The 15076-nt window shown below is 49.6% G+C and overlaps 1 protein-coding gene across 1 annotated transcript; it reads left to right on the top strand.

Annotated features, from left to right (window-relative positions):
- Positions 1 to 523: 523 nt before the first annotated feature.
- On the top strand, positions 524 to 2573 carry LOC137216066 (ras-related protein Rap-2a-like). The gene has a single exon (XM_067721856.1). It carries the CDS (start codon positions 1342 to 1344, stop codon positions 1942 to 1944), a length of 603 nt encoding a protein of 200 aa, XP_067577957.1. The 5' UTR covers positions 524 to 1341; the 3' UTR covers positions 1945 to 2573.
- The last annotated feature ends 12503 nt before the right edge of the window (positions 2574 to 15076 follow it).

Genomic DNA, 15076 nt, shown 5'->3' on the forward strand with positions numbered 1-15076 from the left:
GGCCCTGCTCCCTCAGGGCTGCACCGGAATGAGGGAGATTCAGTGGTACCCCAAGCCTAGGGACAGGGACAGTGTGGATATCTCATCTCCACTTCCAACCCAGGCCTGCAGGGCCCCTGAAGTCCTAAGGCACCTGTTAGTGCCTGAAACAGACAGTGGGTGGAGTTTACTCAGGTAGACGATCCCAGAATTTCTGTCCAGCCCCCTCTGTCCCTACACAGCCTCTCTGCTCCGACATCAAGGAATAGCAAGAAGGCTCTGCAGCTGGAGAATGGAAGCTTGAGAGAGACTGGGGCACGGGAGTCAGACCTGGGGGAGCCCCTTTATAAGCAGGGTGATAAGCCCCGTTTCCCCGGGTTTTTCGGTTTTTGCCTGCCGCTGGGTGAATGGGTTCATGCTTTCATTGTCAGGCTTGGGTTGGAGTTATGCGGTCACTTCTACTCTTAGATCAGGAGGGCCCAATAGAAAGCCAGGGAGGGTTTAAGTGGGGAAGTGAAATGTGATTTACATTTTATAAAGTTCCCCTGGGCTCTGCTCAGTGACAAGAGGGCGCTGGCGGGGGCCAGAGTGAAGGCAGGGGCACGAGGGGCACAGAATGGGTGCCAGGAGCGAGCAACGTGGGGCCCTCGGTTGAAGCTCCCTCACCGGTCCCCCCTTCCGTGGGGTCCTCCCGGCCAGGAGAGGTGCCCCAGCGGCGCAGCCCCACCAGGCCTGACCTTGAGCGAGGCCAGTCTGGCTTCCGGCCACGAGACTGGATCTGAAATGGTGGAGAAATGCTGGTATTTCCCGGCTGACGTGGAAGGGATCAGGTTACCTTCTGGTCCCGCGGGCGGAGCGGGCTCTCCTAGGAACGGGTGGCAAGGAGCGGGGACTGAGGGAGGGGCCCCAGCCGGCAGGCCGACGGGGTACTGGGCGGAGCGCGGCCGGCAGCTCGGGACCGACCGGAGAGGGAGGCCGGGACGTGGAGCTGGTGGGGGGTGGCCGGCGCCAGACCGCCCGGGCCGGGGGCGGGGCAGACGCTGCGCGGGAACCAGGGGCCGGAGAAGGGGGCGGGGGGCCCCGTCCCGGAGGCGGGGCGGGTGACCTCTGAGCCGCAGGGAGCAGATCGGGGCCGGGCGGGGGCAGGTCTGGGCGCGACGGAGGAAGCCCACCGCGGCCCCGACGCCAGAGCCAGAGCGCCAGGCCCCCGGGGTCCCCTCCCCTCTGATTTCGTCCCCGCCCCTCTCCCCCCTGCTTCTCCCTCCCCGGCCCTGCCTCCACGCCCCCGCGGCCCCGGCGGCCGGGCCCCAGCCTCCGCGCGCCATTCCTCCGGCTGCGCGTCCAGCCAGCCGCGCCTGGGCCATGGCGGGCCTGGGGCCGCGACCCACCAAGGGCTACCGGGTGGTGCTGCTTGGCAGCGTGGCCGTGGGCAAGACGGCGCTCGCCACGCAGTTCGCCTGCGGCAGCTTCCCCGAGCAGTGTGAGCCGTCGGTGGAGGAGCTCTTCAGCAAGGTGATCGAGGTGAACGCGGCGCCCGCCCTGCTGGAGATCGTGGACACGGTGGGCGCCGAGCACCTGGTCACCCTCAAGGACCTGTACATCAAGAACAGCGACGGCTTCGTGGTGCTCTACAGCGTGTGCAGCGAGGCCTCGTTCGAGGCGGTGCGGCCGCTGCGGGAGCGCATGGGCCGGCTGCGGGGGTCCAAGGCCGTGCCGCTGGTTCTCGTGGGCACCAAGGCCGACCTGGACGCCCAGCGCCAGGTGCTGACGGCGCGGGGCCGCGCGCTGGCCCGCGAGTGGCGGTGCCCGTTCCTGGAGGTCACGGCCAAGAGCAAACTCATGGTAGACCAGGTGTTCACGCAGGTGGTGCGCGAGATGGAGGCCCTGGCCCCGCCCGAGGAAGAGGTTCCGGCCGTCCCCACCAACGCGCAGGAGACGTGGCCATCGGAAAGGTTCATCGGCTGATGTGCAAACGGTTCATGATTCCTGTGTTCATCGCTTTTCTTGATTTCTGAAGCTCACTTTACTCTTCTGCCTTTCTGAAGAAAGTTATCCAGCTGTAAACAAGTGGTTGCTTCTATGTATTGACTCAGATCCGGCACTTCAGACTGTCCAGAGCTTCTTAAATATTTTGTTGAAAACTTTACCTCTGACAGTGCTGGAAGAAGAAATTAAAAATCGATTTTCTTTTCTTGTATGGAGAGAGTATTACCCTTTTCTTCGAGTGGGGTTTGTTGCAGGATTCTTTTTTTTTTTTTCTTTTTGGTCATAATTAACACCTTCAAATGTCATCTGACATTTGACATTGATTGAGGAACATGACCTAAATCGAAGCTTTCCAATCCATGAGGCTTTCATGTGTTCCCCTCTCATTTACAGCCTTGAATTGCAGCAGTAATATTTTCCTCTCTGCGTATTTCTAAATATAGTTATACATAGCATTGGTTTGAAAGGGATGTTGTATACCCTGGGAGGGGAAAAATCAACTGTGTACTCAGGCAAAGACGCTTCAGCTCTGCCTTCAGTTTTGTAATTGACATCTAGTCGATTTCTGCATCTGTAAATTAAGTGAAAATAAAATGACTCTAGAAGTTGATAGTTTTTAATATTTGTCTTTCTAGAACCTAAAGCTACAATTCCTAAAGTCTCCGTACACCATACCTTTGCTTTTCAGTTATTTTCCCGGACAAGTTAGTTGCTAGGGTGGAAGCGGCACCACATCTTTTTGCGTTTTTGCAGAAGTGCTTTCTGCGGCTGGTGGTATTTTCCCTGTCACTTGCCAGAGTCGGATACGTTGTCTGAATACCTGTCTAGCTTAACAGTGACAGGGGTGCTGAAGTAGAAGCAAAACGTGAAGAATCTTTTTGTATAGTTTTCACGTAACGATAGAAGAGACTTTTCTTGTACTGGTTTAAAAATATTATTGTTTTATAATTTTAAAAACTGGTCTTTGATATGAGTTACTTGTGTTTATTTGCACAAGTTAACAATTTTACCTCAGCCGTTGCAACAAAATTTTCAAATTTACGAACCTAACTTAGCCATTTGAGCAAACTTCTAAAAATAATAAAAAGGAAAGCTCCGTGCCTGCGATCTGAAATCATTTTGTTAAAGGAAAGTTATCTATAAAGTGATGGTTATACAAGGCTCTGGGAGTTTTATTTATATTGTATATGATGTTTGACTAGAAGAATGGATTTTAACACAAAAAATATATTTTAGAACCTAACAGTGCCTGAGAGCCAGTTCGCCCCACAGGAGAGGGCTAGGCTGGGACCTCCCCTGTCTTTTATCCCTTTCTCTTTCCCCTGGATAGTGGGGGCTGGGGCAGTTGGGGTGCTTACTTTTGAAGCCTTGAAACCCAGCTAAGTCACTACTCTCTGACCCTCTGTCTCCTGGGGTCACTCCTCCTGGCAGCATTACCTCACACCCTTTTCCGAACCATCATTTCTCCAAGGGGACGGTTCAAACACAGGGAGGAGGGGAGGGGGCGGTGGGGTGGTAGGCAGGAAGCATCTCCTGGCCTCAGCTTCGTCCAAAGCTGCCCCCTCCTCCTGCAGAAGCAGAGGTTATAGAGCCAAGACTGTTCCCTGACTGGGTGTGGGCGGTGCAGAGAAAGCAGGGTGTGGGGCTGGGGTGGGCGGGTGAACAGCAACCCCTTCCCAGCCCTGAGAGCTGGGGCCCCAGGACTGCCAGCTGGCGACTCCCCTCGCCCTGCCTGCCCTGCCTTTCTGACTCTACCTGCCTATGCTGAGGCCTCCGGGGAGGTTCTGTGTCCCTGGATCCCAGGCCCTCTGGATATCAGGCCTGATCCGGGAAAAAATACATAAATAGCTATTTCTTCCTTTAAATTACTAGAACCATCTCAGACTACCACTCAGATCCAAGCGTCGGCTTAGAGCCCAGGGGTGTTCCTGACTGACTGGTCAACACAGGAATGGTCAGGCTCAGGTGATCCGCTGCTGTGACCTCAGGAATATGTATGAAGCAGCCTTCGGGGTGTAATATGCTCACATACACACACACACACACACACACACACACACACACACACACACAGACACAGATAAAATGAAAGACCCAGACACTAATTTTCTTTCTCTTCCTGCATTTCTAATTTCTAACTTATGCATATTATTTACAAGTTTCCTGCAGTCCCTCTGGCCTCAACTGAGACCTAAATAACTCTACAGTGAATTTGCAAGTGGCCGATATGACCTCTTGTCAGGGTACCATGTTACCCGGAAGCACTGTGCCCAGGTGGAGGGACCCATGAAACTGTGGCAGCCAACCTGATAGCTCGAAAATGGTGTTCAAGTCACAAGCCCTTTGTTTAGCACTGGGGAATGTGAAACTGGTGTCCAAAGAGTGAGGAACATTCACTTGCCCACAGTCAGGGTGACTGCTTCTGATTCTCCAAATGCCCTGCAACTCAGGGCACGGACAGATCTTTTTCTTGCCAGTGTGTTATGGTTCAGTTTATACTATTCAGAGTGCTGGTGATGCTGAGAATTTTTTTTTTTGGCCTTGCCACGTGCTTTGCGGGATCTCAGTTCCCTGACCAGGGATCGAACCCAGGCCATGGCAGTGAAAGCGCCGAGTCCTAACCACTGGACCACCAGGGAACTCGTGACGCTGAGAGTTCTTTTGGAGGTTTTTATTTTTGTTTATTTATTTTAATTTCTTTTTTTAAAATTTATTTATTTATTTTTGGCTGCGTTGGGTCTTTGTTGCTGCGCGCGGGCTTTCTCTAGTTGCGGCGAGCAGGCAGTGAGCGGGCTTCTCACTGTGGTGGCTTCTCTTGTTGCGGAGCACGAGCTCTAGGTGCGCGGGCTCAGTAGTTGTGACACACGGGCTTGGTTGCTCCGTGGCATGTGGGATCTTCCTGGACCAGGGCTCGAACCTGTGTCCCCTGCATTGGCAGGCAGATTCTTAACCACTGCACCACCAGGGAAGCCCCTGGAGGTTTTAAAATGACATTTGAGTTCCTCTTCTGTGAAACGCCCGCTCTTTTTGCCCGCTTTTAAACTTGTGTGATCTGTCCTCTTCTTCTTGGTTCTTGGCCTCTGAGACACCCCCAGTGATCCCCACCTCCTGGTACTCATGCCTTTGTGTGGTTCCCTCCCCTTGAGTCTGGGCAGGACCTAGTGACTCTCTTCTAAGGAATATAACATAACAAGAGTGATGGGGTGTCATTTCCAAGATTATGTTCCACCCCTGCACAAGGATGACACACAAATTTGTGAAGCATTCTATATTGTTTAGTCTTGGAAATATTAAATATGATAGGTAAAGTAAAAGTTTTTTAAAAACTCTAAAAAAAAAAAAGATTATGTTCCAGAAACACTGATTTCTATCTTGCTCACCCACTCTGTCTCTTTCTCAGAGCCCTTGTTCCGGGAAAAGCAAGCTGGCCCGTTGTGACTAGCTCAGTGGAGAGCGCCTTGTAGCAAGGAACTGATGTCTCCAGCCCGCAGCCAGAGAGGATCTGACACCCACCAACAGCCTCATGAGGGAGCTCGGGAGGGGGATGTTTTCCCAGTTGAGCCTTGAGATGACAGCCACTCCAGCTGACCCTTTGCTGCGGCCTGGGGGAGACCTTGAGCAGAGGACGCAGCTGAGCCACAGAAACTGAGATGACAAATGTTCACTGTTGTCACCACTGCGTTTTAAGGTAATGTGTTATGCAGCAATAGAGAACTAATATAGCTTTTTGGTAACTGGAAATGGGGTGCTGTCACACAAATACCTGAAAGTGCAGGACTGGCTTTGGAACCAGGCTGTAGGCAGAGGCCAGAAGGATTCTGAGGACTGTTAGATAAATGCTACATAACCATGGACAGACCATCAGTGGAAAGGTGGACTTTGAGGATGCTGTCAGTGAGGGTTCAGAAGGAGGTGAACAACAGGGCTTCCTGTTATGTAATGGCAGAAAGCTTAGCAGCTGTGTGCCAATTCTGTAGTTAATGGAGAGCCCCAAAGGTGCCCATTGTTTTTGTTTTTGTTTTTTTTAATGGGCTTTATTTATTTATCATTTATTTATTTATTTATTTATTATCTTTGGCTGCGTTTGGTCTTTGTTGCTGCGCGGGCTTTCTCTAGTTGCAGTGAGCGGAGGCTACTCTGTTGCGGTGAGCGGGCTTCTCATTGTGGTGGCTTCTCTTGTTGTGGAGCATGGGCTCTAGGGACACAGGCTTCAGTAGCTGTGGCACATGGGCTCAGTAGTTGTGGGCTCTAGAGCGCAGGCTCAGTAGTTGTGGCGCACAGGCTTAGTTGCTCCGCGGCATGTGGGATCTTCCCAGACCAGGGCTCAAACCTGTGTCCCCTGCGTTGGCAGGTGGACTCTTAACCACTGCGCCACCAGGGAAGCCCTGGTGACTCTTTTGTGTTTCCTATCTGCCCCCCTTTTTGAACAGGAATGTCTACAGCAGCTCTCCTATGCCAGTTGCGCCATTGTATACACGGGCTATGTGTGGCAGGGGAGAGGCGGATAACCTTTCTCTTAGTTGCATGGATCCACAGGCCAAGAAAAATTATATTTGAGCAGCTGTTTACTTAAGGAACTACACCAGAGGAGCCTCATCCTCACTAGACTTGATTTAGATGACAAGATGGTCAACTTTAAGCTCATCAAACATGGATGGTTACTAATCCGTTTTATGATGTTAAAGCAACGTTGCACTCCTGAGATAAACTCCAACTGGCTGTTAGTTGCTATAAATTTGATACATTTGATAAGTCGGTTTTCCTAAGATTTTGCTTCATATTTTTGCCTCTGTGTTTACGAATGAGACTTGCCTATAGTTTTCTTATACTGCCGTTGTTTGCATTTGGTATCAATATTATGTTAAAATACACAAAAATGTAGCGGGGGACTATTCCCTCTTTTTCTAGTCTCTGTAGGTTCTGTGTGAGATTGAAATGATCTGTTCTTTCAATATTTGGCAGGTATTGCTTGTAAATTCATTATTTTGAAAAGATTTCTAATGTATTTCATTGTTACAGGTTTTATATTTTCTTCTTAATTTAGTTTCCCAGTTTGTATTTTTCCAGGAATCTATACATCCTATGTCTTTTCAGATGTGTTGGCATAAAATTGTTCATAACCTCTTACAAGATTTTGAGTAACCGTAGCATCTCTCTGCTTTGTTCCTAGTATTGTTTATTTATGCCCTCTCTCTAGCTCCAGTTCTTTCTGTAGTTCCTTCTCTATCTTTGGTTTACTCCAAAATTCACAAAAGAAAAAGTCGATACGTTCTCAGAAGAGATTCTAAGATGAGTTTAGAATGCAGGACGCTCATTAAGAGATGCTTTTGGGAAGGACACGTATGGAAGGAAGGGAAGGGAAGTAGGAGGGCAGAGGGAGAAGTTGAGCAATGCAACCATGATAGTGGCCCCAGCCAACCCCACAGGGGTCTCCGAACTAGAATGGCTCTTCAGGTGTTCTGAGTTGGGTAAGAATGGCCAGGTCTTTATACTCCCCCATCAGGTCAGTCACTGGACGTGTGATATTGAGCAGGCCTGCTCTGTACGCTGAGGTAGTCCCTGATTGACAGCTGAAGTCTGTCAATCAACAGCCCTCCCAGCAGCTGAGGCAACAAGCCTGTTGAAGGAGAATCCGGGCAGCGCCTCTGCAGTCCTTCATGGCAATGGTGGCGTAAATAAGTCAAATCTTTATTCTCCTTGGTTTGCTTCCAGTCTAGCTAACTTATGCCTCAAGTTTTTCTTTCTTATAACTTTGCTAGAGTTAGCCTGAAGCAGCCAACACATGCCACTTACTCTTTTTTTCTAACTGCTTCCTTTACTACATGTACCAGTCAATTCAGAAGAAGGAAACTAGACTAATTATTTCAACAGAGAGAATTCAACATAAAGAATTATTCACCAGGTATCAGAAAACTGAAAAAGCAAAAAGGCGACAATAATTTATCTCAGGGCTTCCCTGGTGGCGCAGTGGTTGAGAGTCCGCCTGCCGATGCAGGGGACACAGGTTCGTGCCCCGGTCCGGGAAGATCCCACATGCCGCGGAGCGGCTGGGCCCGTGAGCCATGGCCGCTGAGCCTGCGCGTCCGGAGCCTGTGCTCCGCAACGGGAGAGGCCATAACAGTGAGAGGCCCACGTAACCGCAAAAAAACCACAAAAAAACAAAACAAAACAAAAAAAAATAATTTATCTCAGAGCTGGTATTTCAGGAAACAGCGACCATGCCTAGTGCTGGGGGAACAAAGGTAAGAGGCTAAGATTATTAAAATTTAGAAGCTTAGAGAAGGGATCCTGTAGGATCTGAGAGCCAGACCTCTGAGGAAGGGCCATGCCTGATTTGTGCTGATGCCTCAGCAGCTGGATGGAGGGACCTCAAAGAGCTGAGATCCAACATCTCTGAGGAGAGGGCACCAGGGCGCTGGTGCTGGTATTCCAGAGGAGGAATGCAGCGAGGCTGGTTCTAGAAATGTGGGAAAACTGCAAACTGGAATCCACTGCTGCTCTTGAAATCACCTGCTACTCTCACGGTGAAGCACCATTTCTCTGGCAAACAGAGAAGAATGAGTGCATTTTCCCTCCTGCAGCTTTCCGATCGACATCCATTACCTAGTAGGTGAGATGCTAACAGGCAGCTAGTTGGCAAACGAGAAATGTGTTTGCAGAGACCCTGCCTTAGCATCAGAAAGCAGAGTGTAGAAGCGTGGGTTTGAAGGAGAGAGAATAACAGCAGTGCCCCTCTTTGACTGCTAAGCGCCCATACATACACTCCTACACACACAACAGCAGAAACAACCTGATGCTTCTACTGAACAAGATGTAACTATTTACTCTAAATTGAAAATGCTCTCCCCCTCATCCCAAACCACGGGGGACACAAAGTCCCAAGAGTCATTGCATCCATCACTGGGATACAGTTACAATCTCCATCTCTGGACGGCGTTAATGACTCCATAAATTCAGGCCCAGTCCCATATGAATATGCTGTTACCGAAAGACTAAAATTTAAGGTTCACCACCACTTGCAATCCTTCTATAAAATAATGGGAAGAAGGAGAGAAAGAAGCTATCAGTGATATGCACACACAGCCACATAACATGAAAGGAAGGAAATTTTCATGGCTGCCATAGGCATTGTTTCTGTAACCCATCATGAGGCCATAGTTGATTTTTAAATTGTGATAAAGTACACATAACAGAAATTTTGCCATTTTAACCATTTTTAAGTGTGCCGTTTTGTAGTGTTAAGTATATTCATGTTGTTGTGCAACCAATCCCCAGAACTTTCTCATTTGTAAACTGGAACTCTGGATCCATTAAACTACAACTTGCTCTTTGCCACTTCCCCCTCCTCCCTGTGCCTATAGCACCCGCCATCCCACTTTCTGTCTCTGTGAATTTGACTACTCTAGTACCCCCCCAAAGAAGTGGAGTCAAACAGTATTTGTCTTTTTGTGACTGTCTTATTTCACTTGGAGTGATATCCTCAAGGATCATAATGTTGTAGCTTATGTCAGAATTTTCTTTCTCTTTAAGGCTGAGTAACATTCCATTGTATTATGTACACATATACATGTGTATGTATAGACCACATTTTATTTATTCATTCATCCATCAGTGGACACTCGGGCTGCTTCCACCTTTTGGCTATTGTGAACAGTGCTGCTAAGAACATGGGTGTGCAAATCTTCTCTTCTGCTTTCAATTCTTTTGGATATATACTCAGAAGTGGACTTGCTGGACCCTATGGTAAACCTAGGCTTAAGTTTTTAGGGCTCACAATCCTGTTTTCCATAGCAGTCCATCCTCAGCAACGCCAGCAGCGCACACATGCTCCAAGTATTCCACATCCTCAGGGCCACTTGTAATTGTCTTCTTTTTTTTCCCCATAGAAGTCATTCTAATGGGTGTGAGGTGATACCTCATTGTAGTTTTGATTTGCATTTCCCTAAAGATTAGTGATGTTGAGCTTCTTTTCATGTGCTCACTATTTGTATTTCTTCTTTGGAGAAATGTCTGTTCAAATTCTTTGGCCATTTTTTTAATCAGATTGTATTTTTGTTGTTAAATTTCAGGAATTCTCGTTAAATTCTGGATGTTAATCTCTCATGAGGTATGTGATTTGCAAATTTATTTCCCATTCTGTGGGTTGCCTTTTTACTCTCTTGATAATGTCTTTTTAAAAAATAAATTTATTTATTTATTTTGGCTGCGTTGGGTCTTCGTTGCTGGGCGCGGGCTTTCTCTAGTTGCGGCGAGCTGGGGCTACTCTTCGTTGCGGTACGCAGGCTTCTCATTGCGGTGGCTTCTCTTGTTGCAGAGCACAGGCTCTAGGCGTGGGGGATTCAGTAGTTGTGGCTCGCGGGCTCTAGAGCACAGGCTCAGTAGCTGTGGCTCAGGGGCTTAGTTGCTCCTTGGCATGTGGGATCTTCCTGGACCCGGGCGCGAACCCGTGTTCCCTGCACTGGCAGGCGGATTCTTCACCACTGCGCCACCAGGGAAGTCCCTGGATAATGTGTTTTGATGCACAAAATTTTACATTTTTCATGAAATCCATTGTTCAGATTTTCTTTTGTTGCCCGTGCCCAGAAATCACTGCCGAATCCGAGGCTGCGAAGACTCTGACCTACAGGAACACGGGGTGGGTCTATTCTGCTTGCTGGTCTGTGTTTGTCTTCATGCCAGCATTACACTCTTCTGGGCACCAGAGCATTGCAGCAGTTTTGAAATCAGGAAACGTGCCTTCCAGCTGTGTTCTTTTTCAAGGTTGCTTTGGCTCTTTGGGATCTCTTGACACTCCATGTGAATTTTAGGATGTGTTTTGCTATTTCTGAAAAAATGCCATTGAAATTTTCATAGGGATTGAATTGAATCTATAGATTGTTTTGTGTAGTACTGACATGTTAACAGTATGAGGTCTTCCAATCCATGAACATGGAATGTTTCCATTTATTTGTGTCTTTAATTTTTTCAGCAATTTATTGTTGTCTTCATGGTACAAGTCTTTTTTTTTTTCTAAAGGTCATTTTATTGTAAAACCATAAATACAACACTGACATGAAATCATTTAAGCAACTGATCTTCTCTAACCATTAAAAGGATGTCTTTTTGCCTTGGCATCAACCAACCGGGAAGTAATGTTGCAAGAATTCGGCGGGTAGGGGGTGCTGAATTCTGGGCTGAGGATTTTGGCGATTTAAGGAAACAAGTGGAACCTTCCTCTTCTCCTCGGGAATGTCCCACTTTTGGACAAGAACAGACAGGTAAAAACAGCAACATTTAAACAGCTCAGTTTTAAATTTTATTATTATTTTGTAAAATTTTTTTTTTCTGTTCCTTTCCTCCATTTGACACGAGTGGGGGAATTCCATGGGCATAGCCTATTATTTCATTTTTTTGCTGTAAAATTAATCCCTTGATCAAAGAAATGTTCTGTGGGATAGCATGAAGGTCCATAAGGCGTACTGTAAATCTGTGGACGGTGGTGCTGGCAGAAGCATTACAGGCAGTGAAGGCAAATGTATATCCAGAATAAATGTCTACCCAGTGAGGGCAAATTGCTGCTCCTTCCACAGTGGAAGAGATCCAGTGTAATTGACTTTTCACCAAGTGACTAGTTGGTCCCTTGGGAAATGACACCATATTAGGGGCTCAGTATTAGTCTCTGCTGTTACTCAACAGTGATGACAGCCAAATCAAACTTGGTGAGGCAAAGTCCATGATGTTGAGCCCCTTCATAGCCCCTGTCCCTGCCTCCTTGGCTGTGTTGTACATGGGCCCATTGAACGAGCACTTGGATGGCTGGCTGAAGAGGCTGAACTGTTATGCACAGGATGGACTGTCTTGCTCAAGTGATTTATTTAATTTTTTAATCTTTTGGCCATGCCGCATGGCATGTGGGATCTTAGGTCCCCGCCAGGGGTCGAACCTGCACCCCCTGCAGTGGAAGCACAGGGTCTTAACCACTGGATCACAAGGGAAGTCCCTTGCCCAGCTGATTCTTGTGAGCCTCCTCTGCAGTAGGTGCCTTTGGGTGGGTATTCACATATGGTAAATTTTCCTCACAGTTTATGCCTATACAGAGAGGTCCATCCTCATGTCTCCTCCCCAGATCACCTCTTCACCGATTTTTTTTTTAACATCTTTATTGGAGTATAATTGCTTTACAATGGTGTGTTAGTTTCTGCTTTATAACAAAGTGAATCAGCTATACATATACATATATCCCCATATTTCCTCCCTCTTGCCTCTCCCTCTCACCCTCCCCCGATCTTCCAGTCTTGTTTTTTCCAAATCTCTGATGATCCAGCCAAGCCATTAGCAACTGTCCACGAGCAAATGTAGAGCCATACTTCCAGCCATCTTTGAGTCCAGGCAAAGTGGACAACAACCCAAAGGAATGCTTGAAATGGAGACCACTGGGAAGATTTTCCTTCATCACTCTTTTTTATTTTATTTTATTTATTTATTTTTGGCTGTGTTGGGTCTTGTTGCTGTGTGTGGGCTTCCTCTAGTTGCGGTGAGCGGGAGCTACTCTTCATTGCAGTACGCGGGCTTCTCATCGCGGTGGCTTCTCTTGTTGTGGAGCACGGGCTCTAGGCACACGGGCTTCAGTAGTTGTGGCACGTGGGCTCAGTAGTTGTGGTTCGCGGGCTCTAGAGCACAGGCTCAGTAGTTGTGGCACACGGGCTTAGCTGCTCCGCGGCATGTGGGATCTTCCCAGACCAGGGCTCGAACCCGTGTCCCCTGCATTGGCAGGCGGATTCTTAACCACTGTGCCACCAAGGAAGCCCCATCACTCTCCTTTAGGGCCACCTCTGAGTGGGACTGTAGAGCCACAGCCATCCACTCCTGGACCATCTGTAAACCAGGATCAAGGGTTTTCCTCCTCAATCTACTGGTCATAAGGACCTCCCTGTGAGGCCATAGGTGTGGCTTGTGGGTGAGGAGACACAGCCTATCGGCACATTTCGACAGACGCTTTAGGTACGTGGTCTACCTTCAAAGGCACAACAGTTTTACCAAATGTTTTGCCGTGGAAGCACAGGGCTCACTGGCTTCCCAGCCCACCTAGATGCATACTTACACCAAGGGAGAAGCAGCCCCTGCCATCTGGGAGCTGGCCTGGCGCTCACAGCTACGCCATGGCGTTCTCCTGTTGAACGTAAACAAGTCCACAGAACATGACCTAGATGGATGGAGACAAAAACAAGAGCACCCTGTAATCAGGTCTAAACACAGAAAAAAATGTTTCAAAACCACAAAAAATGACCAAACATTCCCCCTCTCTTACCTACTATGAGTGATGAATGCTTCTTTACCAAGTGCAGCCTTCCCTCCTTATAGATGAGCTATTATGATATTCAAGCATTTAATTTCCCCCACTACTTGACAGCGTCTAATCCAGAGCAAAGCCCTGCTTCCTATTAAACTTTCACCAAAACCACCTTATACAAGCCTGTAACCAAGTGCCTTCTACCATCTTCTTACTGAGACACCCCATGACTCCCAGGTGTGTGGTCAGCAGTGCGGAGTGAAGTCAACTTTTTTTTGCCACCGTCCGCGGCTTGCGGGATCTTAGTTCCCCCACTAGGGATCAAATCCGTGCCCCCTGCAGGGGAAGCATGGAGTCCTAGCCACTGGACCACCGGGGAAGCCCCCGGAGTAAAGTCAACTTGTTCAGTGACAGGTGTGCTCCTCTGGTCTTTAGCTGGAGGGCAGTGACATCACCCACACCTCACCTGTTACCACAGGTGGTAAGGCCACATTATTTCTAGCAGCAAAACCTGGGGCAGTCAGGGTGCGGGGAGCAGAACCACGGGAGGTAATCTAAGCAAGGCTGACTTACTAAACTTGATCAGGAAGAGCTGGAGGAACAAGGTCTGGGCTTGGCCTCTGGGAACACTTCCAGAGTAACAAAAACTGCCTGGGGTGGGGGCGGGGCTTCCGCCCTCTGGGAACACTTCCAGAGTAACAAAAACTGCCTGGGGTGGGGGTGGGGCTTCCGCGCTCTGGACCTGCCTCTAGAGTCACGAGTTTGCAAAACATCCAGAGCTACCATTCCAGGTTCTGGCGCCAAAACAGAGATGCTTCTGCTGCTACTCTCACTGCTGTCCCCGCCTGCCAGCACCCGGGCAGCTCGGAGGAGACACGGGAACATGCTCAGAGAGTCCTCATCGCTTCACGACCTTGCTCGTCGGCAGAAAAGAGCAAAGAGCAGCAGGGGCATGGCCTCCACGCCCTTTCCCACTTCCAAAGCTCCTGGAATATCATGCAGTTGGCCGACTCCAATTCCCATGCAGATCTGAGACGGAGGAAGTGCGGACACGCGGCTGTAGCAATTCCCCCAACGCGGCCTCGAGCAGCTGCACGACCCACTTCCAGATTTCTTTTTCTTTTTTTAACAAAACCAAACTTTTGGGTTTAACCCCACTGGGTCCGGACTTCTGACTGGCGCGGGCAAGAGCAGGGTCTCCCCGGGATCTGGGTCTGGGACTCTGACTGGGCTCCGCAAGCAGAAGCCCAGGTATCAGCTGCGGCAGAAAGGGCTCCTGGGGCTCCCTCGGAAAGGCCTACCCTGCCCTGCCCTGTCGGGGGAGGGGGCTGCGTGGGCAGTGTGGGTACAACTAGTCAACGGTGGTTTCAGGTGAAATGGGGACAGACACTCAGTTCCAAAGGCATGAAGGCCCCGGAGCCGTCTGACGGTATCTTGGGGAGGGCAGGCACTGGGGCGCTGAGGAAGCCCACAGGGGGATATCTCTCCAGATTCCATGTGTGCAGGCAGTGAATCCCCGGACGGGCCTCTAGCACTTTCCTTGAACCACAACACAGGAGGTCAGGGCTTCCTGGGGTGCGGACACCGGAGCTCGAACTCTCAGACGTCCTGTTACACATGCGTGTTGTGAAGTCACACTCGGCTAGTTAGTGAGGCCCGCCCGCATTCCAGGGAGGACCGCAGGCCGCAGGGGAGACCTCGCACCCGGGTTGGCAGCCGTGGGCGGGGCGAGGAGGGGCCGCGCATTCCAGCGGGCGGAGGCGGGTCCCGTGGCCCGGCTGGCTGACCGCGCCTCCCGCCCGGCCGCCAATGCGCCTGCGCCTGCGCGGGGGCGGGGCTGCG

The sequence above is a fragment of the Pseudorca crassidens genome, chromosome 1 (assembly GCF_039906515.1).
Source record: "Pseudorca crassidens isolate mPseCra1 chromosome 1, mPseCra1.hap1, whole genome shotgun sequence".
NCBI classification, from domain to species: domain Eukaryota; kingdom Metazoa; phylum Chordata; class Mammalia; order Artiodactyla; family Delphinidae; genus Pseudorca; species Pseudorca crassidens.